The following is a 22,520-nucleotide window of genomic DNA, read 5'->3' on the forward strand; positions in this document are numbered from 1 at the left end:
TGCATTTAAAAATCAAACATGTATATTTGTAAACGTTAACGTAAAATATTGTATTCAAATAATTATTATTCAATTAATTACTCAAAGTACACCATTTGGTATAAGTGGTACAATTATACTTACATATACAAAGCCCGAGGGCCAATAACTGAAGCCAGGAATGCAGATACGATGCCAGATCCTGATCCTATTTCAAGGCATATCTCTACTCTGCATTGAAAATGTTATATTTAGTTAAAAAAAAAACACAACAACAAAAATGGACTCTACCAAATGTCACCCACTACTTTTTAGCATAAATCTTTCCTGTTCTGCTACGCCCAAAGGGCTATAAAAATGTGCATACCCTTTGACCCAGCAAATCACTTCTAGGGCTGTATCCCAAAGAGATCATACAAATGGGAAAAGGACCCGTATGCACAAAAATATGATTTCTGTGGGGGCAAAGAACTGGAAATCACGAGGATAGACATCAATTGGAGAATGACTAAATAAGCTGTGGTATATGAATGTAATGGAATACTATTGTGCTATAAGAAATGAGGAGCAGATGCACTTCATTATAACCTGGAATGACATATATGAACTGATGCTGAGTGAGGGGAGCAGAACCAGGAAAACATTGTACACAATTACAGACACATTGTATCTATGATGACTAACTTTAATAGACTTGGCTCTTTTCAGCAATGCAAGGTTCTAAGACAACTCCTAAAGACTCATGATGGAAAAAGCTATGCACATCCAGAGAAAGAATTGCGGAGTCTGAATGTAGATTGAAGAAAACTATTTGCTTGCTCTCTCTCTCTCTTTTGTTGTTTTGTTTCTTTCTCCTTGTGGTTTATTCCATTGGTTATAATTCTTCTTTACAACTTGAAGGTATATGTAGAACCTATATCAGATTATATGCCTCTTGGGTGGGGAGCAGGGAGAGGAGGGAGGGAGAGAAAATTTGGAATTCAAAAAATGGTGGAACTGAATGTTGTAAACAAAAAATAAATAAATTTAAATTTAAAAAAATCTTTCCTTGTTGTCATTTCCTCCCCACCCCCTAGAAAGGTAACACTATAATCATATGCAAAAATACTTATAATCTTTTTATGCTTAATATTGTAAAGCTCAAAATTGCAGAATTATACTGTGCAAATAGTGTCTTATTGAATTAGGAAAAACTGTATACTGATAGTGTCCCTAAATGGCTTTAAAGGTAATTCCAGTAAAATATTACATAATAACTACTTATTTCCTGAAAAATTACTTTAGTGGTTTAATTCTATAATATATTAGAAAGGCAAAGGACCCTTGGCACTAATTTAGAATGGCAAAGGAATTCCCTATATAGTGTGCAGTAAGGAGGCTGAGAAGACTTTGGTGAAACAGTGAAATACTTGCACATTTAATGCTAGAGCTTTTATGGTATTATCCAAATTAAGAGCCTAATATTAGTTCCAAGAGAGACAGTTGGAAAGGTGGATAGAGAAGCATAGTTGTGGACTTGAAATTCTACCTCTCATACATTGTTGTATTACAGTGAACAATCCACTTAACTTCTCAGTGCCTCCAGCAACTCTCAAAGGCTATATAAATCAGGGAAAGTAACCCACACACTAGGTAGAAAGGAGCCGCCCAAATCATATGAAATTACAGGTCAGGACCAAAAATAAATTTCAAATTATTTGATTACATTTATCTATATAAATTATATACCTACAAATAACAAGAATCCCAAATCAACCCTGCCTGATGGGATGAGTAAGTGTCCTATGGACACAGCCATTTTTTTCTCTTTAATTAAATTTTATTTCATTTCAGATCTGCATTCATTTTCTTAATCCTTCTTCATTTCCCTATTTGTAAAACCAAGAAAAACAGAACTTTTTACACACATGTATAGTCAAGCAAAGCAAATTGGCTATATTCCCGCCCCTGGCCAAAGTTTCACTCTACACTGAGTTACTGCCTCCCTGCCAGGGAGGGAGGAACATGCTTCACCTATATCAGCTGTGGCTAGTACTGTGTTGATCATTACCCAAACCTTTCAAAGTTGTTTGTCTTTACTGCCATTACGGACATAAACATTTTCGACTCTATCCAACAACAAACTAATGAACGCTGGAGAATACCATCCTTTTGAAGCCAGTCCATATGTTTCAGTTGTCCTATTTAAAAATTTTTTGTTTTCTGTTTCTTACATCACCAGAGTATCCCATATATCCCTTCCCCTCTCCGAGAGCCATCCCATAAGACAAACAGTAGAGTCTTTTTGCTTTAGAAAAAATCAGCACAACTGATCAATACATTTGAAAAAGTTCAAAAATATGTGTGCTGTGTTAACACTTGTGGATCTCCTACCTACACAAAGGGATATCTTCTCATATCTTTTCTTGTGAGGCCCACTTGATCTTTATAAGTTTGTTACATTTACTTTGATTTTTTTTAATGTGTCATTGTCTCCATTTACATTGTTATAGACACTGCGTATACTTGTTTCCTTGGCTCTGCTTCACTCTGCATCAGTTCAAATCTTTCCATGCTTCTCTGTATTCATCACAAGCATCATTTCTTACAGCATAGTAGTATTCTAATGCAGTCATGTACCACAACTTGTTCAGCCATTCCTCAATTGATGGACACCAACTTTGTTTCCAATTCTTAGCTATCACAAATAGTACTATAAATATTTTGGAGTAAATAGGGGCTTATTTCTTATCAATGGCTTCTCTGGGGTATAATAAGCCCAGTATTGGGGTCTCTGGTTCAAAGGGTATGGTCATTTTAGTCACTTTGCTTGCATAATTCCAAATTGTTTTCCAAAAAGGTTGTACCATTTCACAGTTCCACCAACAAACAACGCATTAGTGTGCTTATCTTCCCATAACCCCTCAAAGATTGTTTCAATTTTTTGTCAATGTTGCTAATTTGTAATGTGTGAAGTACAACCTCAGAAATATTTTGATTTGAATTTCTTATTAAGGATTTAGAGCATTTTTCATGTGGCTATTGATACCTGGCTGTTCTTTTGAGAACTGGTCATTCATATCCTTTCATATCGATATCTATTGATTGAGGAATGGCTATTAGTTACTGATTGTATATATATTTTGGATTTCAAATCATAAGAGAAATTTAACAAAAATAATTCTTCCCTATTCAACTGCTTCTTTTCTTTTCCTAGATGCAGTTTTTTTATGCAGAAGCTTTTCAGTCTCAAATAATCAAAGTTATCTATTTTATCTTTTGTAATTGCCTTTATCTCTTTTTTGGTTAAAAAATATTCTTATCCAGAGCTGTGACAAGTACATGACATGTTTCTCTTTTAATTTTTTTTACAGTATGACATTTAGTGTTAAGGTCATATATCCAATTAGAATGTTTTGTGGAGTGCAGTTCAAGGTGTTGGTCTAAGCCTAATTTTTGCCAGACTGCTTCACAGTTTTCCCAGTAGTTATCAAATAGGGAACTTTTCCCCTGGGTAACTTAGGTTTTCTACTTTCAAACACCGGACTACAGAGTTCTATTGTTTCTGAATCTTATTTGTCTAGTCTGCTCCACTGATGTATTTTTTAACCAATACCAGATAATTTTAATGACTGCTGCTTTATAATATAGTTTGAGCTCTGGAAGTGCTAGTCCCCCTTTCTCCTTTTTTTCATCATTTCCCTGAATATTCTAGATATTTTGTTTTTCCAAATGAATTTTGTTATTTTATTAAGATTGGTGAAGAGTCCTCTTGTTAATTTGAATGGTATGGTATTAAAAGTGTAAATTAATTTTGGCAGTATTATCATCTTTATTATGTTGGCATGGTCTAGCCATAAGCACTGAGTATTACTTTAACTATTTAAGTTGTTCCTTATTTCTTTAAGGGGTACTTTGTAGTTGAATCTATACAAGTCTTCTGCATGCTTTAGGAGGTTGATTCCCAAGTACTTTATATATTTTGTACTAATATGAAATGGCATTTTCCTATCTTTTACTGCTTCTTGTGTTCTGTTATGATGATAAAGAAATGCTGTTGATTTTTGAATATTGCTTTTGTAGCCTGCAACTTTGCTGAAGCAACAGCAATCAATTAGCATCTATGCTGATTTGTTGGGGTTTTCCAAGGAGACCATCATATCATCAGCAAACAGGGAGAGTTTTATTTCCTCTTTACCTATTTTTACTCCTTTAATTTCTTTCCCTTGTCTTATTGCTACTGCTACCATTTCCAGATCTATATCAAATAATAATGGGGAAAGGGGGAATCCTTGTTTTATGCCCATATTTATTAGAAAAGGTTCTAGTGGGGGGGCGGCGCCAAGATGGTGGCTGGAAAGCAGGGACTAGCATGACCTCCCTGCCGAGTCCCTCCAAAAACCTGTAAAAAATGGCTCTGAACCAATTCTAGAACGGCAGAACCCACAAAACAGCAGAGGGAAGCAGGGCTCTAGCCCAGGACAGCCTTGATGGTCTCTGGGTGAGGTCTATCCCACATGGAGCTGGGAGCAGAGGGGAGCCGTGGGGAGCCAAGCCCAGCCGAGCCCAGCATGAGCTGCGCGGACCAACCAGACCAGAAGCTGGGCGGAAAGTGCCCTAGCGCCCTGAACCAGTGAGCTGCGGCAGTTACCAGACTTCTCAACCCACAAACACCAAAGACAACAGAGAAGGTTAATGGGAAAAGCTGCAGGAGTGGAAGGAGTTCCCGGTTCGGCTACCAGCCCCCGGGGCAGCGGAGGTGGGGCAGCTACAGCTGTTGTTGCTTCCAGCTCCAGGCCCACCTCGTGGAAGGAATTAAGTGGTGGATCAGAGCAGGAGTGCACAGCCTGCTGAAGATCTAAGGCCAGTCCGGGTTGGGGGTTCTTGGGGAAGGAGCAGTGCTGGTGTGGCAGAGCTGGCACATCCCCCCCAAACGTGGAACATAGAACTCTTTAGTCTACAAGCAGTCATACCCCGCTGTAAAACTCAAGGGTCAAGTTAGTTGGTTGGGAATATGGCCAGGCAGCGAAAACACACCCAGATTCAGTCTCAGACTTTGGATTCTTTCTTTGGTGACAAAGAAGACCAAAACATACAGCCTAAAGAAGTCAACAAAGTGCAAGAGCCTACACCAAAAGCCTCCAAGAAAAATGTGAACTGGTCCCAGGCCATGGAAAAGCTCAAAAAGGACTTGGAAAAGCAAGTTAGAGAAGTAGAGGAAAAATTGGGAAGAGAAATGAGGATGCGAGAAAACCATGAAAAACAAGTCAATGACTTGCTAAAGGAGACCCCAAAAAATACCGAAAAATACACTGAAGAAAACAACACCTTAAAAAACAGACTAACTCAAATGGTAAAAGAGCTCCAAAAAGCCAATGAGGAGAAGAATGCCTTGAAAGGTAGAATTAGCCAAATGGAAAAGGAGGTCCAAAAGACCACTGAAGAAAATACTACTTTAAAAATTAGATTGGAGCAAGTGGAAGCTAGTGACTTTATGAGAAATCAAGATATTATAAAACAGAACCAAAGGAATGAAAAAATGGAAGACAATGTGAAATATCTCATTGGAAAAACCACTGACCTGGAAAATAGATCCAGGAGAGATAATTTAAAAATTACTGGACTACCTGAAAGCCGTGATCAAAAAAAGAGCCTAGATATCATCTTTCAAGAAATTATCAAGGAGAACTGCCCTGATATTCTAGAGCCACAGGGCAAAATAGAAATTGAAAGAATTCATCGATCGCCTCCTCAAATAGATCCCCAAAAGAAATCTCCTAGGAATATTGTCGCCAAATTCCAGAGCTCCCAGGTCAAGGAGAAAATACTGCAAGCTGCCAGAAAGAAAAATTTGAGTACTGTGGAAACACAATCAGAATAACCCAAGATCTGGCAGCTTCTACATTAAGAGATCGAAGGGCTTGGAATACGATATTCCGGAGGTCAATGGAGCTAGGATTAAAACCAAGAATCACCTACCCAGCAAAACTGAGTGTCATGCTCCAAGGCAAAATATGGATTTTTAATAAAACAGAGGACTTTCAAGCTTTCTCAGTGAAAAGACCAGAACTGAATAGAAAATCTGACTGTCAAACACAAGAATCAAGAGAAGCATGAAAAGGTAATCAAGAAAAAGAACAAGAAAAGAAATTGCAAGGGACTTACTAAAGTTGAACTGTTTTGTTTACATTCCTACATGGAAAGATGATGAGTATGATTCATGAGACCTCAGTATTAGGGTAGCTGAAGGTAATATGCATATATGTATATATGTTTATGTATATATATATATATAAGTGAATGTGTATGTATGTGTATATCTGTGTGTGTGTGTGTGTGTGTATATATATATATACATATGTAGAGAGATAGAGAGAGAGAGAGAGAGAGAGAGAGAGAGAGCGCGAGCGGACACAGGGTGAGTTGAAGATGAAGGGAAGATATCTAAAAGAAATAAAATCAAATTAAGGGATGTGAGAGGAACATATTGAGAGAGGGAGATAGGGAGAGACAGAATGGGGTGGATTATCTCGCATAAAGGTGGCAAGAGGAAGCAGTTCTGTGGGAGGAGGGGAGAGGGCAGGTGAGGGGGGAATGAGTGAATCTTACTCTCATCAGATTGGGCCTGAGGAGAGAATACCATACATACCCAATTGGGTATCTTACCCCACAGGAAAGAAGAGGAAAGAAGATAAAAAAAAGGGGGGGATGATGGAGGGGAGGGCAGATGGGGGTGGAGGTAATCAAAAACAAACACTTTCAAAAGGGGACAGGGTCAAGGGAGAAAATTCAATAAAGGGCTATGGGTTGGGAAGGAGCAAAATATAGTTAGTCTTTCACAACATGAGTATTGTGGAAGGGTTATACATAATGATACACATGTGGCCTATGTTGAATTGCTTGACTTCTTGGGGAGGGTGGGTGCGAAGGGAGGAGGGGAGAGAATTTGGAACTCAAAGTTTTTAAAAACAGACGTTCAAAAACAACAAAAAAAAATTTTTTGCATGCAACTAGAAAATAAGATACACAGGCAATGGGGAGTAGAAATTTAGCTTGCCCTACATGAGGGGAAGGGAAAAGGGGATGGGAGGGGACTGGGGTGACAGAAGGGAGAGCTGACTGAGGAACAGGGCAACCAGAATATACGCCATCTTGGAGTGGGGGGGAGGGTAGAAGTGGGGAGAAAATTTGTAATTCAAACTCTTGTGAAAACCAATGCTGAAAACTAAATATGTTAAATAAATAAATTAAATTTAAAAATAAAAAAGAAAAGGTTCTAGTGTATCCCCATTGCATATGTTGTTTGTTTTGGTTCTAGATAGATGCTATTTAAGATATTGAAAAAGGTCCTCCTACGCCCATACTTTGTCCAGTTTTTAGCATAAAAGTACTGTATTTTGTCAAAAGTTTTTCCTGCATCTATTGAGATTACATGTGGTTTTGAATATTTGGGGTTTTAATACATAATAATTATGGTGATTTGTTTTTCTAATGTTGAATCATTCTTGAGCTCAGAGTATCAATCCCACTTGATCACAATGGATGATTTCCTGGTTAATTTGCTATAACTTCTTTGATATGATTTTGTTTAAAATTCAGGAGCCGATATTCATTAATTGTATTGGTCTATAGTTTTCTTTCCATGTTTTATCTTTGCATGTTTTAGGTATTAGGACTCTATTTGTCTCAGTAAAAGGATTATGATAAGGGTCTTAATTTCTGAGAATAATTTGTGAAAGACAGGTACTAACTGTTCTTTAAAAGTTTGATAGACTTCCTGTGAATCCATCTGGTCCAGGGGCTTTTTCCTTTGGTAGTTCCTTTACAGATAGATCTATTTCCTCTTCTGAGATTGGATTATTTAATATCTCTCTCTGGTCTTCTGATTGTTTTGGTACAGTAGTATTTTGAAAGTATTCCTTTATTTCTTTTATATTCTCAGTTTTGTTAGCATATAACTATGCATATTATGTTTTGATCATTCTTTTCTTCTTCTTCTAGATCTGCTGTGATGCCAACCTACATATTTTAAAAATCATACTCTGATGTAGTATGATTTATACCTCCTATTAGGAAGGTTCCAGCTGCTACGTTATCACAAATAATCAGAACAATAACAAAATCAGTTCCTTACATGGCATTAACATAGTTTATGTTTGGAACCTATTCTGCGATATTTTAGAATAAGAGACAAGCTACAAAAGAGTGTTGATTCATTCGTAATTTAGTAAATCCAAAAATTCCATTAAAGCCTGTGTGTATTAAAAAGCTGACTGGTTTCAAGGGAGAGATAAATTACTGCAGTATACTATTTGAAGCATGACAACTATCCAATCAAATGCATCCAGGGAAACCCAGTTCTTTATGCCATTACAAATACATGCAAACATTCAAATTCCAGCATATAAATTTTGCTTTTTGTTTCAAAAGTCTTTCCTTTATTTATAAAGTGTTGAGGTCTCACTAATTATCTTTTTACTTCAAAAACCTCACCAACTGGGGCAGCTAGATGGCGCAGTGAGTAGAGCACCAGCCCTGGAGTCAGGAGGACCTGAGTTCAAATCTGACCTTAGATACGTGACACATGTACTAGCTGTGTGACCTTGGGCAAGTCACTTAACCCCAATTGCCCTGCCAAAAAAAACCCCAAAAGCCAAAAAACCTCACCAACCCCCAAACCTTCCACTTTCCCAATTACTATAGAGGGTAGGCATTATGCTCCTAGTCCCTCAGGTACCCAACCTAGCTGTCATCCTCAACTCCTCAGCTGGTTCTCAGCAGAGAGAGTAGAGGGAGGGGGACATGTAGGATGTTTGAGAAAGGATAAAAAGATTTGGAAGAGTTGCTGTGAAAAGTGGGATAGTGAGTTGATAAGGAAGGTGTCATAGGATTGCCTAGCAGCAGTGAGGGCCTAGTTTAGTTTAGGTAACATGAATTTGTAGTAGACTCAGTCAGAATTTGCATGATTTTCTATACCTTTGTTCAGCAGCATGTGTATATGAGTGAAAGAGATGAATGGTGAGAGAGATTCAAGGCTGAGGTTTGGCTGGTTATAATCAGTGATATGATAATGGGGCTAGGGATTCAAGAGGACAGTGTAGAGTTGATAGGGAGAAGAGGAGAGAGTGGTTAGTACAGGAGAAATGAACTGGAAGAGAACTGAAGGGTCAAAGGATTAGAGGTCATGGTGAGAACAAAGAGTAGGGTTATGTAAGGGAAGGCATAAGGAGAGGTAAAAAGCCAATAGATTATAGCTGGATAAGGGGATTTCAGAATTCTTGAACATGGAAGTGGTATGTTTATGGAGGATGACAAGATAAAGGGTGTGACCATTTTTGTGGCTGAGGTGGGTGTAGGAGTATCTCATGGGAGGAGAGAGGGTTGAGGAATTGAATGGTTAGGGCATTTGAGGAAGAATCAATTTATGTATGTTGAAGTATGAAGGCAGGATTTGGGTTGGAGAGAAAAATTGTAAGCCAGATATTAAACTCATTGAGGAAGGACTGTGAGTGACGTGGTGGTCTGCAGACAACTGCTACCAAGATTTTGATTGATATGGGCAGTATGAACCTCCAAGGAAGAAAGGTTACTGAGGGCTGGGTGAAGTGAAAGAGCCTAGAAGTGGCAGTATTGTTCTAGAAATGCAAGCTATAGCAATAAGTTAAGAAAAATAAAATGAACAAATAAGCCTTGGCAATGAGAGGGAAAAAAAAACTATCACATTTTGCAGATGATACGATGACTTATTTAGAATACTCCTAGAGTCAACTAAAAAACTAATGAAAAGAACTATCAACTTCAGCAAAGTTGCAGGGTATCAAATAGACACACAGAATCATCAGAATTTATATATGTTACCAACAAAACCCAAAAGGTAGAGATAGAAAGAGAAATTCCATTTCATACAAATGAAACTACCTGGAGATATATTAATTGCTCATGAGTAAGCTGAGCTAACATAATAAAAATGAAAATACTACCTACATTAATTGACTTATTCAGTGCCACACCAATTAAACTATCAAATCACTTTATAGAGCTAGAAAAAATGATAACAAAATTAATGTGGACCAAGAGTCAAGAATATCAAAAGAATCAATTAAAAAAATGCTAAGGAAAAGGATGTAGCTATACCAAATCTTAAATTGTACCACAAAGCTGTAATCATAAAAACAATTTAATACTTGATAAGAAATAGTGGTAGGGAGGCAGAACCAAGATGGTGAAGAAATGGCAGGAACCTGCCTAAGCTCTCCCCCAAGCCCCTTCAAACACCTTTAAATAATGCTATAAAACAAATTCTGAAGTGGCTGAAACCACAAAAGGACAGAGTAAAATAATTTTCCAGCCAACAACAACTTAAAAGGTCTGGAGGAAAGATCTGTTGCACCTCGGTGAGAGTAAAGCAGAGTCCAGCACAGCCCTTGCCAGCAAAGACCTAGCCCCAGCAAACCAGGAGCAAGCCTTGGGAGCCACTGAATTAGCAATGTCAGTGGCTGCACCTGCTTCTGGAAGTCTCAGCCCACAGAAGGTAATGGGGCTGAACAACTGATCAAAAGGAGATTATAGGGGTCACTTTGCTGGCACTAGGGGCAAAACTCTGTTGCTTTGCCTGTACTCAGATCCAGGTCACAGTCCTGGGTGGCAGTCCCAGGGCAAGGAATAGCACTAGCACACCAGTGCTTGAGGCCACAGTGAAAGAAAGAATTTTGTCACAGTTCCAGGGCAGAAAAGAGTGCCAGAGCACTCAGAGACCAGAGCACAGGCCAGGAGAATAGTAAACACGCCTCTCCTTAGATCACACCACCTTGGAAGAACTGAAAACTTACAGGACCCTAGAGGTACCTCTGAAAACAGCTGCACAAAACTCCTGAAGCTTAAGACAGTGTGTCCTCCATTCTGGAAGCAAAGGCCTACTTTAACAAAGAGTTAAAAGTCAAGTAATAGGCTAGGAATATGAGCAGAGAACAGAAAAAATTCTGACCAAAGAAAGTTACTATGGTGATGAGGAAGATCAAAACACACATACTCAGAATAAGATAACAAAACCAAAGTTCCTACATTCAAAGCTCCAAGAAAAATATGAATTGGTCTTGGGCCATGGAAGAGCTCAAAAAGGATTCTGAAAAACAAATAAGAGAGGTAGAAGAAAAATTGGTAAGAGAAATGAGAGTGACACAAGAAAATTATGAAAATAGAGTCAACAGCTTGGTAAAGGAGACACAAAAAATACTAAAGAAAATAACACCTTAAAAAACAGAATAGGTTAAATGGTAAAAGAGGTACAAAAAGCCAATGAGGAGAAAAATGCCTTGAAAAGCAGAATTGGCTAAATGGAAAAAGAGGCACAAAAATTCATTGAAGAAAAGGAAACTCCTTAAAAAGTAGAACTGCCCAAATGGAAAAAAAGGTACCAAAGCTCACTGAAGAAAATATAATTCCTTAAAAAAAAAGAACTGAGCAAGTGGAAGCAAATGACATTATAAAAAATCAAGAAGCAATAAAACAAAACCAAAAGAATGAAAAAAATAGAAGACAATGTGAAATATCTCATTGAAAAAACAACTGACCTGCAAAAGTTAGCAATCATAACTGTGAAAAAAATTCTAAAGCAAGTTTCTCTGATAAAGGCTTCATTTCTCAAACACATACAGAGAACTGAGTCAAATTTACAAAAATAGAAGCCATTCCCTGATAATTTGGAAATTATTGTACTACCTGAAAGCCTTGACCAAAAAAAGAGCCTCGACATCATCTTTCAAGAAATTATCAAGGAAAACTACCCTGATATTCTAGAACCAGAGAGTAAAATAGAAATTAAAAGAATCCACCAATCACTTCCTGAGATTCCAAAATGAAAACTCCCAGGAATATTATAGCCAAATTCCAGAGGGCTGAGGTCAAAGAGAAAATATTGCAATCAGCCAGAAAGAAACAATTCAAGTATCATGGAGCCACAGTCAGGATAACACAAGATTTAGCAGCTTCTACATTAAAGAATAAGAGGGCTGGGAACATGATATTCCAAAGGGCAAAGGAGTTAGGATTACAACCAAGAATCACCTACACAGCAAAACTGGGTTTCCTGATTCAGGGGAAAAATATTCAATGAAAAAAAACAATGAAAGAGAGGACTTTCAAGCATTCTTGATGAAAAGACAAGAGCTGAATAGAAAATCTGACTTTCAAATACAAGACTCAAGAAAAACATAAAAAGGTAAATAGGAAAGGAAAATCATAAGAGACTCGATAAGTTAAGGTTTACATTCCTATATGGGAAGATAATATTTGTAACTCATAAAACCTTTTTCATTATTAGGGCAGTGAGGAGTATAAATAGACAGAGAGCACAGGTGTGAGTTGAATACATAGAGATAATAGCTAAAAAAAAAATTAAGGGGTGAGAAAGAAGAATGCACTAAAAGAGAAAGGGAGGAGTAGGATGGGATAAATTATCTCACATAAAAGAGGCAAGAAAAAGCTTTTACAGAGGAAGGGAAGATGAGGAATGTGAGTGAACTTTACTCTCATCAAAACTAGCTCAAAAAGGGAATAACATACACACTCAACTGGGTACAGAAATTTATCTTACCCACAGGAAAGGACAGGGTAAGGGGATAAGAGAAGGAGCAGGGAGGAGAGGGTGATAGATGGGAGGGCAGATTGGGGGAGGGGGTAGTCAGAAGCACAACACTTTTGAGGAACGACAGGGTGAAATGAAAGAGAGAATAAAATGAACAGGGGTGGAGATACGATGGAGGGAAATACAGTTAGCAACTGTAACTGTGAAAAAAATTTTAAAGCAAGTTTCTCTGATAAAAGCCTCATTTCTCAAACATATAGAGAACTGAGTCAAATTTATAAAAATAAGAGCCATTCCCTGATTCATAAATTGTTGAGAGGTATGAACAATTTTCAGATGAAGTAATCAAAGCTATCTATAGCCATATGAGGAAGTGCTCTAAATTGCTATTAATTGGAGCAATACAAATTGAAACAATTCTGAGGTACTACCTCACACCTATTAGACTGGCTAATAGGACAGAAAAGGAAAATGATAAATTACATTATGATATTACATTGTGAAAAGGAGAATGATAAATTATAAAATTACATTATGTAATCAAATTTTGATTACATAAAATTGGAGGGGAGGTGGGAAAAATGAGACATTAATGCACTGTTGTTGGAGTTCTGAACTGATTCAACCATTCTGTAGAGCAATTTGGAGCTATGCCCAAAGAGCTACAAAACCATGCATACACTTTGACCTAGCAGTGCCCCTACTAGGTCTGTATCCAAAAAGAGAAAAAAAAAACAAATGGGAAAAGGACCTGTATGTAACGCAAATATTTCTAACAGCTCTTTTCTGGTGGCAGGGAGTTGGAAATTGGGAGGATGCCCATCAATTGGGGAATGGCTGAACAAATTGTGCTATGTGACTGATGGAACATTATTGTGCTATAAGAAATGATGAGCAGGATGCTCTCAGAAAAACCTGTAAGACTTATGTGAGTTGATGAAAAGTGAAATGTACTATATACAAAGGAACAGCAACACTGTAAGATGATCAGCTGTGAATGACTTAGCTATTCTCAGCAATACAATGATTCAAGACAACTCTGAAGACTTATGGTGAAAAAATGCTATCCATCTCCAGACAAAGAATTGATGATGTCTGAATACAGACTGAAACATATTTTTTTAGCTTTATTTTTCTTGAGGTTTTTTTCCTTTTGTCTGTTTTCCTTCACAACATGGCTAATATGAAAATGTTTTGCATGACTACATATGTATAACTTATATCAAAAATTGCTTACCTTCTCAATGAGAGAGGTGAAGAGGGAGGAAGGAAGGCGAATTTGGAACTCAAAAAGTTTTAAAAACAAATGTTAAAAATTGTTTTTACATGTAATTGGGGAAAAATAAAATACTAAATTTTTAAAAAAGAAAAAAAAAGAAATAAAGTGGTTGAGCAATGAAACAGATTAGGTACACTACGTACAGAAGCAAATGAGCACAGTAACTCAGTATATGATCAACCCAAAGATCCCAGTATTGTGGCAAGAACTCCTATTTAATAAAAACTGTTAGAAAAACTAGAAAGTAGCCTGACAGACACCAGGTCTTATTCCAAGATAAGCTCTGGGATCCCTTTTTAGCTTTCTTTGGTACAGTGTCCTCCCCCCTCCCACATATACTAGATTTAAGCTCCTTGACTACAGGAACTATTGCTTTTTCTTATTTGTATCTCCAGGACCTTGCACTTGGTAGGTTCCTAATAACAGTTTAGTGAAATGAATTGAAAGTGGGTAAATAATTTAGACATAAAGGCCAAAATCATAAAAAAAAAACTAGTAAGGCATGGAAGAAATTACCTATAAGAGCTATGAATGGGGAAGAGGCTGTGACTACATGAGACAGAGGTTCACATGAAGCAAAATGGATAATTTTGATTACATAAAATTAAAACTATCTGTACAAACAAAACCAAAGCAGCTCAAATTAGAAGACAATCAGAAAAATGGTGGGAAAATCTTTGCAGCAAGTATCTCTGATAAAGGATTAATTTTTAAAATATATAGGAAACTGAGCTAAACAGCCATCCCCTAACTGATAAATGACCAAAGGATACAAACAGGCAGTTTTTAAGAGAAAGAAATGAAAGCTATCAAGTCATATTTTAAAATGCTCTAAATCACTAATAATTAAAGAAATCCAAAATAAAACAACTCTGAGGTACCACTTCACACCTATCATATTGGCTAACATGGACAGAAAAGGAAAATGAGAAATGCTGGAGGGGTTGTTGAAAATGACAAATGATGAAGGAAGTATGGAAAAGTAGGTACACTAATGCACTGCTAGTGGACCTTCGAACTAGTCCAACCATTCTGGAAAACAATTTGGAACTATGCCCCAGAAGCTATTAAACTGAGCATACCCTTTGGCCCAGCAATAACACTACTAGGTCTGTATCCCAAGGTGATCAAAGAAAGAGGAAAAGAACTCACGTATACACAAAGATATTTACAGCAGCTCTTTTTGTGATGGCAAGAAATTGGAAACTGAGATAATCACCATCAATTGAAGATTGGATAAACTGATACAATACTGTGCTGAAATGATGAAGGGGATGGTTTCAGAAAAGCTATCTGTAAAGACTTATATGAACAGATGCAAAGTGAGGTGAACAGAACTAGAATAATTTACAGAGAAATAGCAATATAAAGACAACCAACCAAAATTAGCAATTTTGATCGACACAAGCACAATCCCAAAGCACTCACGATGAAAATATGCTATCCTTTCTTGAGATGGAGAATTGATGGACTCAGATTGCAGATTTAAGTTTATTTTGGGGTAATGTGGAAATGTTTTGCACAACTGCATACTTGTACTGAGTTCTGTATTTTCTTATCTTAATGGGCAGGGGAGATTGAGGATTTGGAACTGAAAATAAAATTGATAGTAAAATAAATAAAAGAGATAATGTCACCTCTTTCCCAAGACAGTTGTGAAAATCAAATGAGATATATGTAAAGTGCCTAGAAAACATTAAAACACTATATAAATATTAAGTTATTGTCATTATATGAAATCATGGATAGCCAAAAAAGAAAGTAAAAAAAAATCATTAGCTCATTAGAAGGAAGAGATTAAAGTACTAGGGGAAAGTGACTCGTGTGAGCTAAAGTTGAGTTTTTTAATGAGGCTATCTGTAAACATCTCAACATTACACAAAATAAACCTCAATCCTAAAACCCTCTAACAAAATGTTATTTACACAATCGCATTTTTTTTTTTGGTATACTGTCACTCCCATCATACTGTTAGATTGGTTCTGACACCAAAAATAAATTCCAAGCCACAATTCCTCGTAGTTCCCCGTAGAAGCGGGAACTAAATTGCGCTTAAAAAAAAAAATCTTGCCAAAAAAAAAAGCTCTTTGCTTCAGTTCCTCATCTGTAAAATGAGCTGGAGAAGGAAATGACAAACCACTCCAGTATCTTTGCCAAAAATAAATTTCAAATGCGGTCACGACCCAAAGAGTTGGACACGACAAAAAAACGACTGAACAAAAAGACTGCAGGCGCCAAAGACGCACTTCCGAGTTAGGCAAAAATCAATATTTTCCCAGAGCCAGCATTAAGTGCGATTGTGAAGATAAAAACCGGAGCAAATGACGCACTTCCGGCCGCCCTCTGGCACGACCTTCCGTCCCCGCCCCTTCCTTTCCGACACAGCATCCCTGCCCCGCCCGCCCCGCCCCTCTTCGCCTCCGCCCCCGCCCTTTCCTTTCCGGCGCAGCGTCCCTGCCCCACCCGCCTTCGCCTCCGCCCCCTAAAATAATGATCACTTCTTTCTCTTCCGTTTCCTTCTCTTCTTCCTCCTTTCTGTACCCCCGCTTCACTCCCACCCTCTCACCCCGCGAGCTCCGCGGCCCCTGCCTCCAGTGCATCCAGCAACAAGAACGTGTCTTCGGCAGGTTCGTATACCTCCCGGAAAGCACCCCGTCCCACGTGTCGGTGCAATGGAGTGGCAAAACGTGGCGGGGCCCAGCCCCCCTGGGCCATGACTGCAGCGTCGCGCTGCGCATGCGTAGCCTTGGGCGCTCTCAGTCTCGAGCTCGTAAGTCCCGGGAGCGCGCCCGTTTTCCCGGAGCGTGCGCAGAGCTGCCCCTAAGCCAGGGGCTCCGTTTTATTTGTTGTCAGTGTTCTTGCCGGAGGTAACCCGTTGTGTAAAGTCTCCCTTCTAAGCTTTGAGGGCCCTTGTCACATCCTTTCCTCTCACAGATGAGTGTCCAAAGCTACATCTCACCCTTATGATTCTAGGGGTACCCCCAGAGAAATTTGGGACAGAACTATTACCATTGTGCTCCCCCCCCCCCAGATTATACGTTTAGATCGATTTAGTCACCCAAGCCATAAATAACTTTTAGAAATGTGCATTGACTACAGCGGTTTAGTTGGTGCAAAACAAACACTCCTAGTCCCAAAAGTATATACAGAGACCAAAGGAAAGTGTACCAAAGCTTAGAGATCAAATCTGGCCAAGGGTTAATTAAGTCCTAGCTCATTTCTGAAAGTCCTTTTCTTCCATTTGTGGGATGCCCAAGAAGTTCTCCTTTGGATCTTAAGTTTCTTTGCTGGATACTTTGTGGCGCCATGAATTTATCTCTTCATCAGTTTCTTTGCTGGGTACTTTGTGGCGCCATGAATTTGTATCTTCATCAAGTATGCCCTTGGTTCCTGCTGCATACGTTGAATGCCATTAGCAGACCTTAAGTTGCAAGCAGGCCCATAAAAAATTAGAAGAGCCTTTGAAGGTTGCAGGGTCCTCTTCTGGGCAAAATCTTAGTGGAAGAGAGGAGGAAGCAGACCTATGTCAAGGATTCTCCTTTCCCTTCTGGTGCTTCCTCTTCAAGGATTTTCATGGAATGTCATGCTTGTTACAATCTCTTGAATGACTCCTGTTCTAAACTAGTATAACCCTTGTGTCAAAGTACCAAGAGGGATCTGTATTCTTCTGGCTTCCATCATGGAGAGAGAAGATGCAGGATTCCAATCCCTCTTCAGGTCCATGAAAGGAGAAAGATTTTGGGAACGAGCTGACATACAGAACTGCAAACATAGTCCTATTCCCAGCTTGCTACACTTGCTAGACTTTGGGAAAATTTCCTCTTGGGTGAGGTTTGATACTCTCTTAGATAAACGAAGTTATCTCACTTCCAGTGGGAAAGCTCATTTACTCTGTGTAATGTCTGGTGTATATTCTCATATATACTTTTTCTGATTTCTATTTTCTGTCTGAATAAATGCGTTTATTTGCTATTTTCTTTGTGTATTCATTATTTGGTGGTATGGGAGTCAAGCCTTGCATATAATACTTGGAACCCTTCTTCCCCATTAAGAAATAATGATCAGGAGTTTAGCTTGAACCTAAATATTACATTTACAAGTCTATTGATAGTAAGGGACCAGATATAATTCTAGTCTGACAACCCTCTCTGTCTGAGGGGAGTTGGGAGCCAACCTTTAGCCCCAACCTCCTACTTGTCCTCCTGGCAGGAACCAGTTGGGTTCTTCTCCCTTGGAGAAGGGTAGAGATGATGATGGAGATGTCTGTTCTCCCGTCCCTTGGAGCCACCTTTAGATCGACATTTATAGACAAACGTAATCTACTTGGGCAAAAACAAATCAGTGCTCCCCCTCCCTTGCCCCCCAAACCCTCATACTCCCCCTTATATTAGCTTGGTCATTTGTAGGTGATACCTGTGGAATGACCAAATTTCTTCTGCTTTTATCCGTGTGCAATATCACTCTACTTCCAATAACTCCTCCTGTATGTAGTCTAAAGCCTATGGTTGAAATTGATTGATTGGATATTTTATCACTTTATGTGAAGTGGGGTAGTTTGATTTAGTAAATAATTCACCATTCATAGAAAACAGCTATGGAATGAAATGGGGTGGGAAGTGCCTGCTGTGGCTACCTGAATGTGGTTATTAGCTAGTGAATGGTCTCTGAGAAATAGGCATCGTTTACATATAGGAAGAGGAGAGGAGGCAGGCCTTACATCTCTTGCTGTATGTATGTCTCCTGCAGAAAGAGGAGAGGCAGCCTTGCATCTTGCAGCACCTATGTCCGGCCTGATTTTGAGCCTCTACTAAGAGTATAAGGAGGCGTCTCTAAAAGGAAGGGGGAGGGGGAGATGTCTTCCATCTGACTGCATGCTTTCCATATTGTGCTGTGTGTATCCCCTGCCTGATTTCCAGCTTCCAGAGGGAAGAGAAGAGGAGAATTTGAGGAGAGATGGCTTCTCTGCCTCCTTCCCAACCATACGCCTTTCCACTTGTGCTGTTCATGTCTCCTATAGGAAGAGGAGAGATGGCTTTCCATCCTGGGACTTCCAGCTTCTGCCTGATTTCCAACCATTAGTAGGAGTGTAAAGAGGTATGTGGGGGTCTTCCGTCAGAGGGCCTTCCACAAGTCTTGCTCCTTTCATCCTGCATGGCAGGAGTCTTTTCTCCTCACTAGAGGCTAAAGAGGTCACTTAATGATTAACATACTTCTACCTACTCATGTCCTACACATCCCAGTGATTCTGGACCTCTGTAGGTCATCATTCTCCTTCTGCTATCCAATTCCATATTCCTATCCCCCTCAGCCTACCCACCCCAAAGTCCCAGCCAAAAGCTATTCATACCTTCCACTGTGCCAGCTGGGAAAGCTAATGAAACTTGCTTTCATCTGAACTCTTTTGCTTTCAACTTCTAGCTCTCTTGTTCCCCTACCCTCCCAAAAAGGGTACAGCTTCCTTGGCTACTTTTTTCAGTACTGGATGCACTTTCACTCATTCCCCTCAACTCACTATTTGAGGTGAGGGAATTGGAGTTCTCCTTGTTCTCCATTGCCTCTTCCAGGTTCTCCCTTTACCACTATTACTCAGTAACCTTTCCTTTGAGGTCCATTTGTGGGGCATGTCAGCACCCATCAAAGACATATGCTAAAGAACCAGGTTGAAGTTGTTACAAGAGTAACAGATTGGGAAGTGGGTCTAGTGTCAATTTAGACATTTGGGCACAGAATCATGATTTTTCTCACTAAGGACAAGACAGCTCTTCCTGATCCAAGTGGCCCTCAATCTGTCCCTAAATGACAAAATGGAACTTTCTTATCAGAGGATGAGAGGGTTGCACAGAAGAACAGTTGCATCATTATTCGTCTGATTGCCGCCATCAGGTGCTCAGCCTCCAAGAAGCTTCATGACGAGTAGATGCTACTGTGGAAAGAGAAAGGGCTCCTTCTTCCAATAGTTTCTTGGATACAGTCTCCAGAAAGACTTACAAGAATGTTTTTGAGACATAGTTCTGACTGATCCTCTCTGGCTCTTACTCAGTCTCAAGGTTCTTGCCCTTAGAGGGCTCTATATACTCTAGAGAAGTAGCTCAAGTCCCCCTCAATTGGCAGAAATCCTTCCCACCAAAGGCTTGGGGTGCCAAGGGGTGGTATTTTTGGGAAGTGTCTTGCTTTCTAATAGCATAGGGGTGGGAGGAGTGAAATTGTTACTGTAAATTATGGTGAATGTGTATTTACCTAGAAGAAGTGAGATACCTTATTTGACTTGGTAATTTTTTGTTACTGGATAAGGTTGATGGAGAGTACTTATTTAGGCACTGGGGAAGAAGGGAGCAGCCCTTTATAGGCCTCTTAAGGAGCAAAAATTTTGTATCATTCCCCTGATGAAGGTCTCAGGGAGGAGGTTTGATTGGATAGTGTTACAGGGGAGCCTCAGTATCAACTTATATCCCCAAAGGCTTATGACTTCTTAGCTGCTTCACCACAGATGAGCCTGATTCAGGATAAAGAAATATTGACTGTCAGAAGTGTTCTTTTGGAGGCTCTGATGTTCCTGCAGCTGCTCCATCTCGTTTCACCAACTCACATCAAGAGAAATCCATGACTACACTGAGATATTATCATCTGTGTTCCAAAGATGTGATATTATCCATCACGTGGACCAGAATATGAGACTTTGAGACTTAGTCTTTTTTAAAGGAAGAAGGAAAGGCTTAGGACCTCTGGTATTCTGTATTCCTCCACAATTTTGTTTTGTTATTTTCCCCCTTTGTCTTTTTTTCCTTTCCTTAGTACCAAGCATGACAAGGAGACTCTGGTTTATTTAAATGGAGGAAGGTCCTATAGAATGTCATTAGGACCTTGCCAGCAAGGCATGTGGTAGACAGCAGTTTGCTGACACAGCTCCTCTTACACTGACACAGCTTCTTCCCCACACAGAACTTCCTTTGGCCCAGTGTCCCTACTGGCTTCCCTGGTGAAACTTCCTCCCCACCTCATACCCCCCAAAAACCTGATTGGCTCCAGCTTCTCTGACACAGCTTCCTAGCCAAGACCCACTAAAAAGCCCCATCCATATGGACTCCATGCCTCTCAGATCTGGTGAGTGTAGGCAACCATAAGAGTCATCATATCATGTAGATCTACTGCTCAGACACTTTCTGTGAGGAAGCGAGGGAGGCCACATCTACCAAATATTCCCCCTTCTGTCATCTTACACTGCAGGTCTTTATTTCTTCATGCCTGGACTATTGTAATAACCTACTATTTTCTTCCTTCCACAAGTCTTTCCCCAGTCCAGTCCATCTTCCATTCAGTCACCAAAATGGAAAAGTAAGGAAAGTATTCTCTACCAGTGGTAGCTCTTCTGCTACAAGGGCTTATCACTACTAGATGAAGGAGTATTTATGTTATTAATCTGTCTCTGCTTATAGAGTCTCCTATTTATGCAAACACTTAAAGATACTATTTCAATTTGCCTACATGGCATTTGTGACTTTCTAATGGAGGCATTGCCTGCCCCCTTCTGCCACTGTTCTATGGTATAACAAGAGTTCCATCTATGTTTCTCTGTATTTATCACATACATCATTTCTTACAGTACAACAATATTCCATTACCTTTAAGTTCCACAGTTCGTTTAGCCATACCAGAGTCAGTGAGCATCTACTTTGCTTTTAATTCTTGTCTTTACAAAAAGTGCTCCTATAAATATTTTGGCATATGTTGGGGCTTTCTTTTAATCAATAGTTTCTTGTGATATAAGTTCAGTAATGGAGTTTCTGGTTCAAAAGGTATAGAAACTTTATAGTCAACTTTATTTATACACTTCCAAATTGCTTTCCAGAACAGCCTCTCCATGTTGAAGCTCCACCAACAATATATTAGTGTGCCTATCATCCCAGAGTATCGCCAGCATTGGCTATTGGCATTTTTGTCATCTTTGCCAACTTGCAGACTGTGAAGTGAAATGTTAGGGTAGTTTTCTTTTTTTAAAAAAAATTATTATATTTTAAAAATTACCGAGTTCTTTAAATTTATTTTTAGTTTTCAACATGCAACAAATTTTCTTCCCATCTCTACCCTCCTCCCCACCCCAAGGTGTATTCTGATTGCCCCTTTCCCCAGTCTGTCCTCTCTTCTATCACCTGCTTCGCCCTATCCCCTTTCCCCTTACTGTAGGGTTATTTTCTTTTTTCTTTTTTTTTTAAATTTTTTTTGTTTGTTTTTTGTTTTTGGCAGGGCAATTGGGGTTAAGTGACTTGCCCAAAGTCACACAGCTAGTACATGTGTCAAGTATCTGAGGCTGTCCTCCTGACTCCAGGGCCAGTGCTCTACTCACTGCGCCACCTAGCTGCCCCTGTTGGGGTTATTTTCATTTGCATCCCTTACATTATTAGTAATTAGGAGCATTCTTTCACTTGATTTTGAATACTTTGCAATTCTTCTTTTAAGAACTTGTCAGATACCTGCTAAGACAAACCCAGGAACTATATGAATACACAAAATGCTTTTCACACAAATAAAGTCAGATCTAAATAATTGGAAAAACATCAATTGTTCATGGGCTGGCCAAGCTAATAAAAATGATAATTCTACATTTATTACTAATACAGAATTGACTTGTTGTGTATTGTCACTTTCAGTATGATATGGTTCACTTGTTTATTCTCTTATTTTTGAATATTTGTTTTTACTTAA

The 22,520-nt window shown here is 39.0% G+C and overlaps 1 protein-coding gene across 1 annotated transcript in view; it reads right to left on the reverse strand.

Annotated features, from left to right (window-relative positions):
• Positions 1-16,535, reverse strand: part of N6AMT1 (N-6 adenine-specific DNA methyltransferase 1) — a 30,954-nt gene extending 14,419 nt beyond the window's left edge. The window contains exons 1-2 of the mRNA XM_036746150.1: positions 16,387-16,535; positions 124-210 (exon numbers count right to left, since the gene is read on the reverse strand). Coding sequence (XP_036602045.1) covers positions 124-210; positions 16,387-16,535 — 236 coding nt within the window. The remainder of the gene's footprint in view (positions 1-123; positions 211-16,386) is intronic.
• Positions 16,536-22,520: the final 5,985 nt, after the last annotated feature.

Source organism: Trichosurus vulpecula, chromosome 2 (genome assembly GCF_011100635.1).
Source record: "Trichosurus vulpecula isolate mTriVul1 chromosome 2, mTriVul1.pri, whole genome shotgun sequence".
Lineage (NCBI taxonomy): Eukaryota > Metazoa > Chordata > Mammalia > Diprotodontia > Phalangeridae > Trichosurus > Trichosurus vulpecula.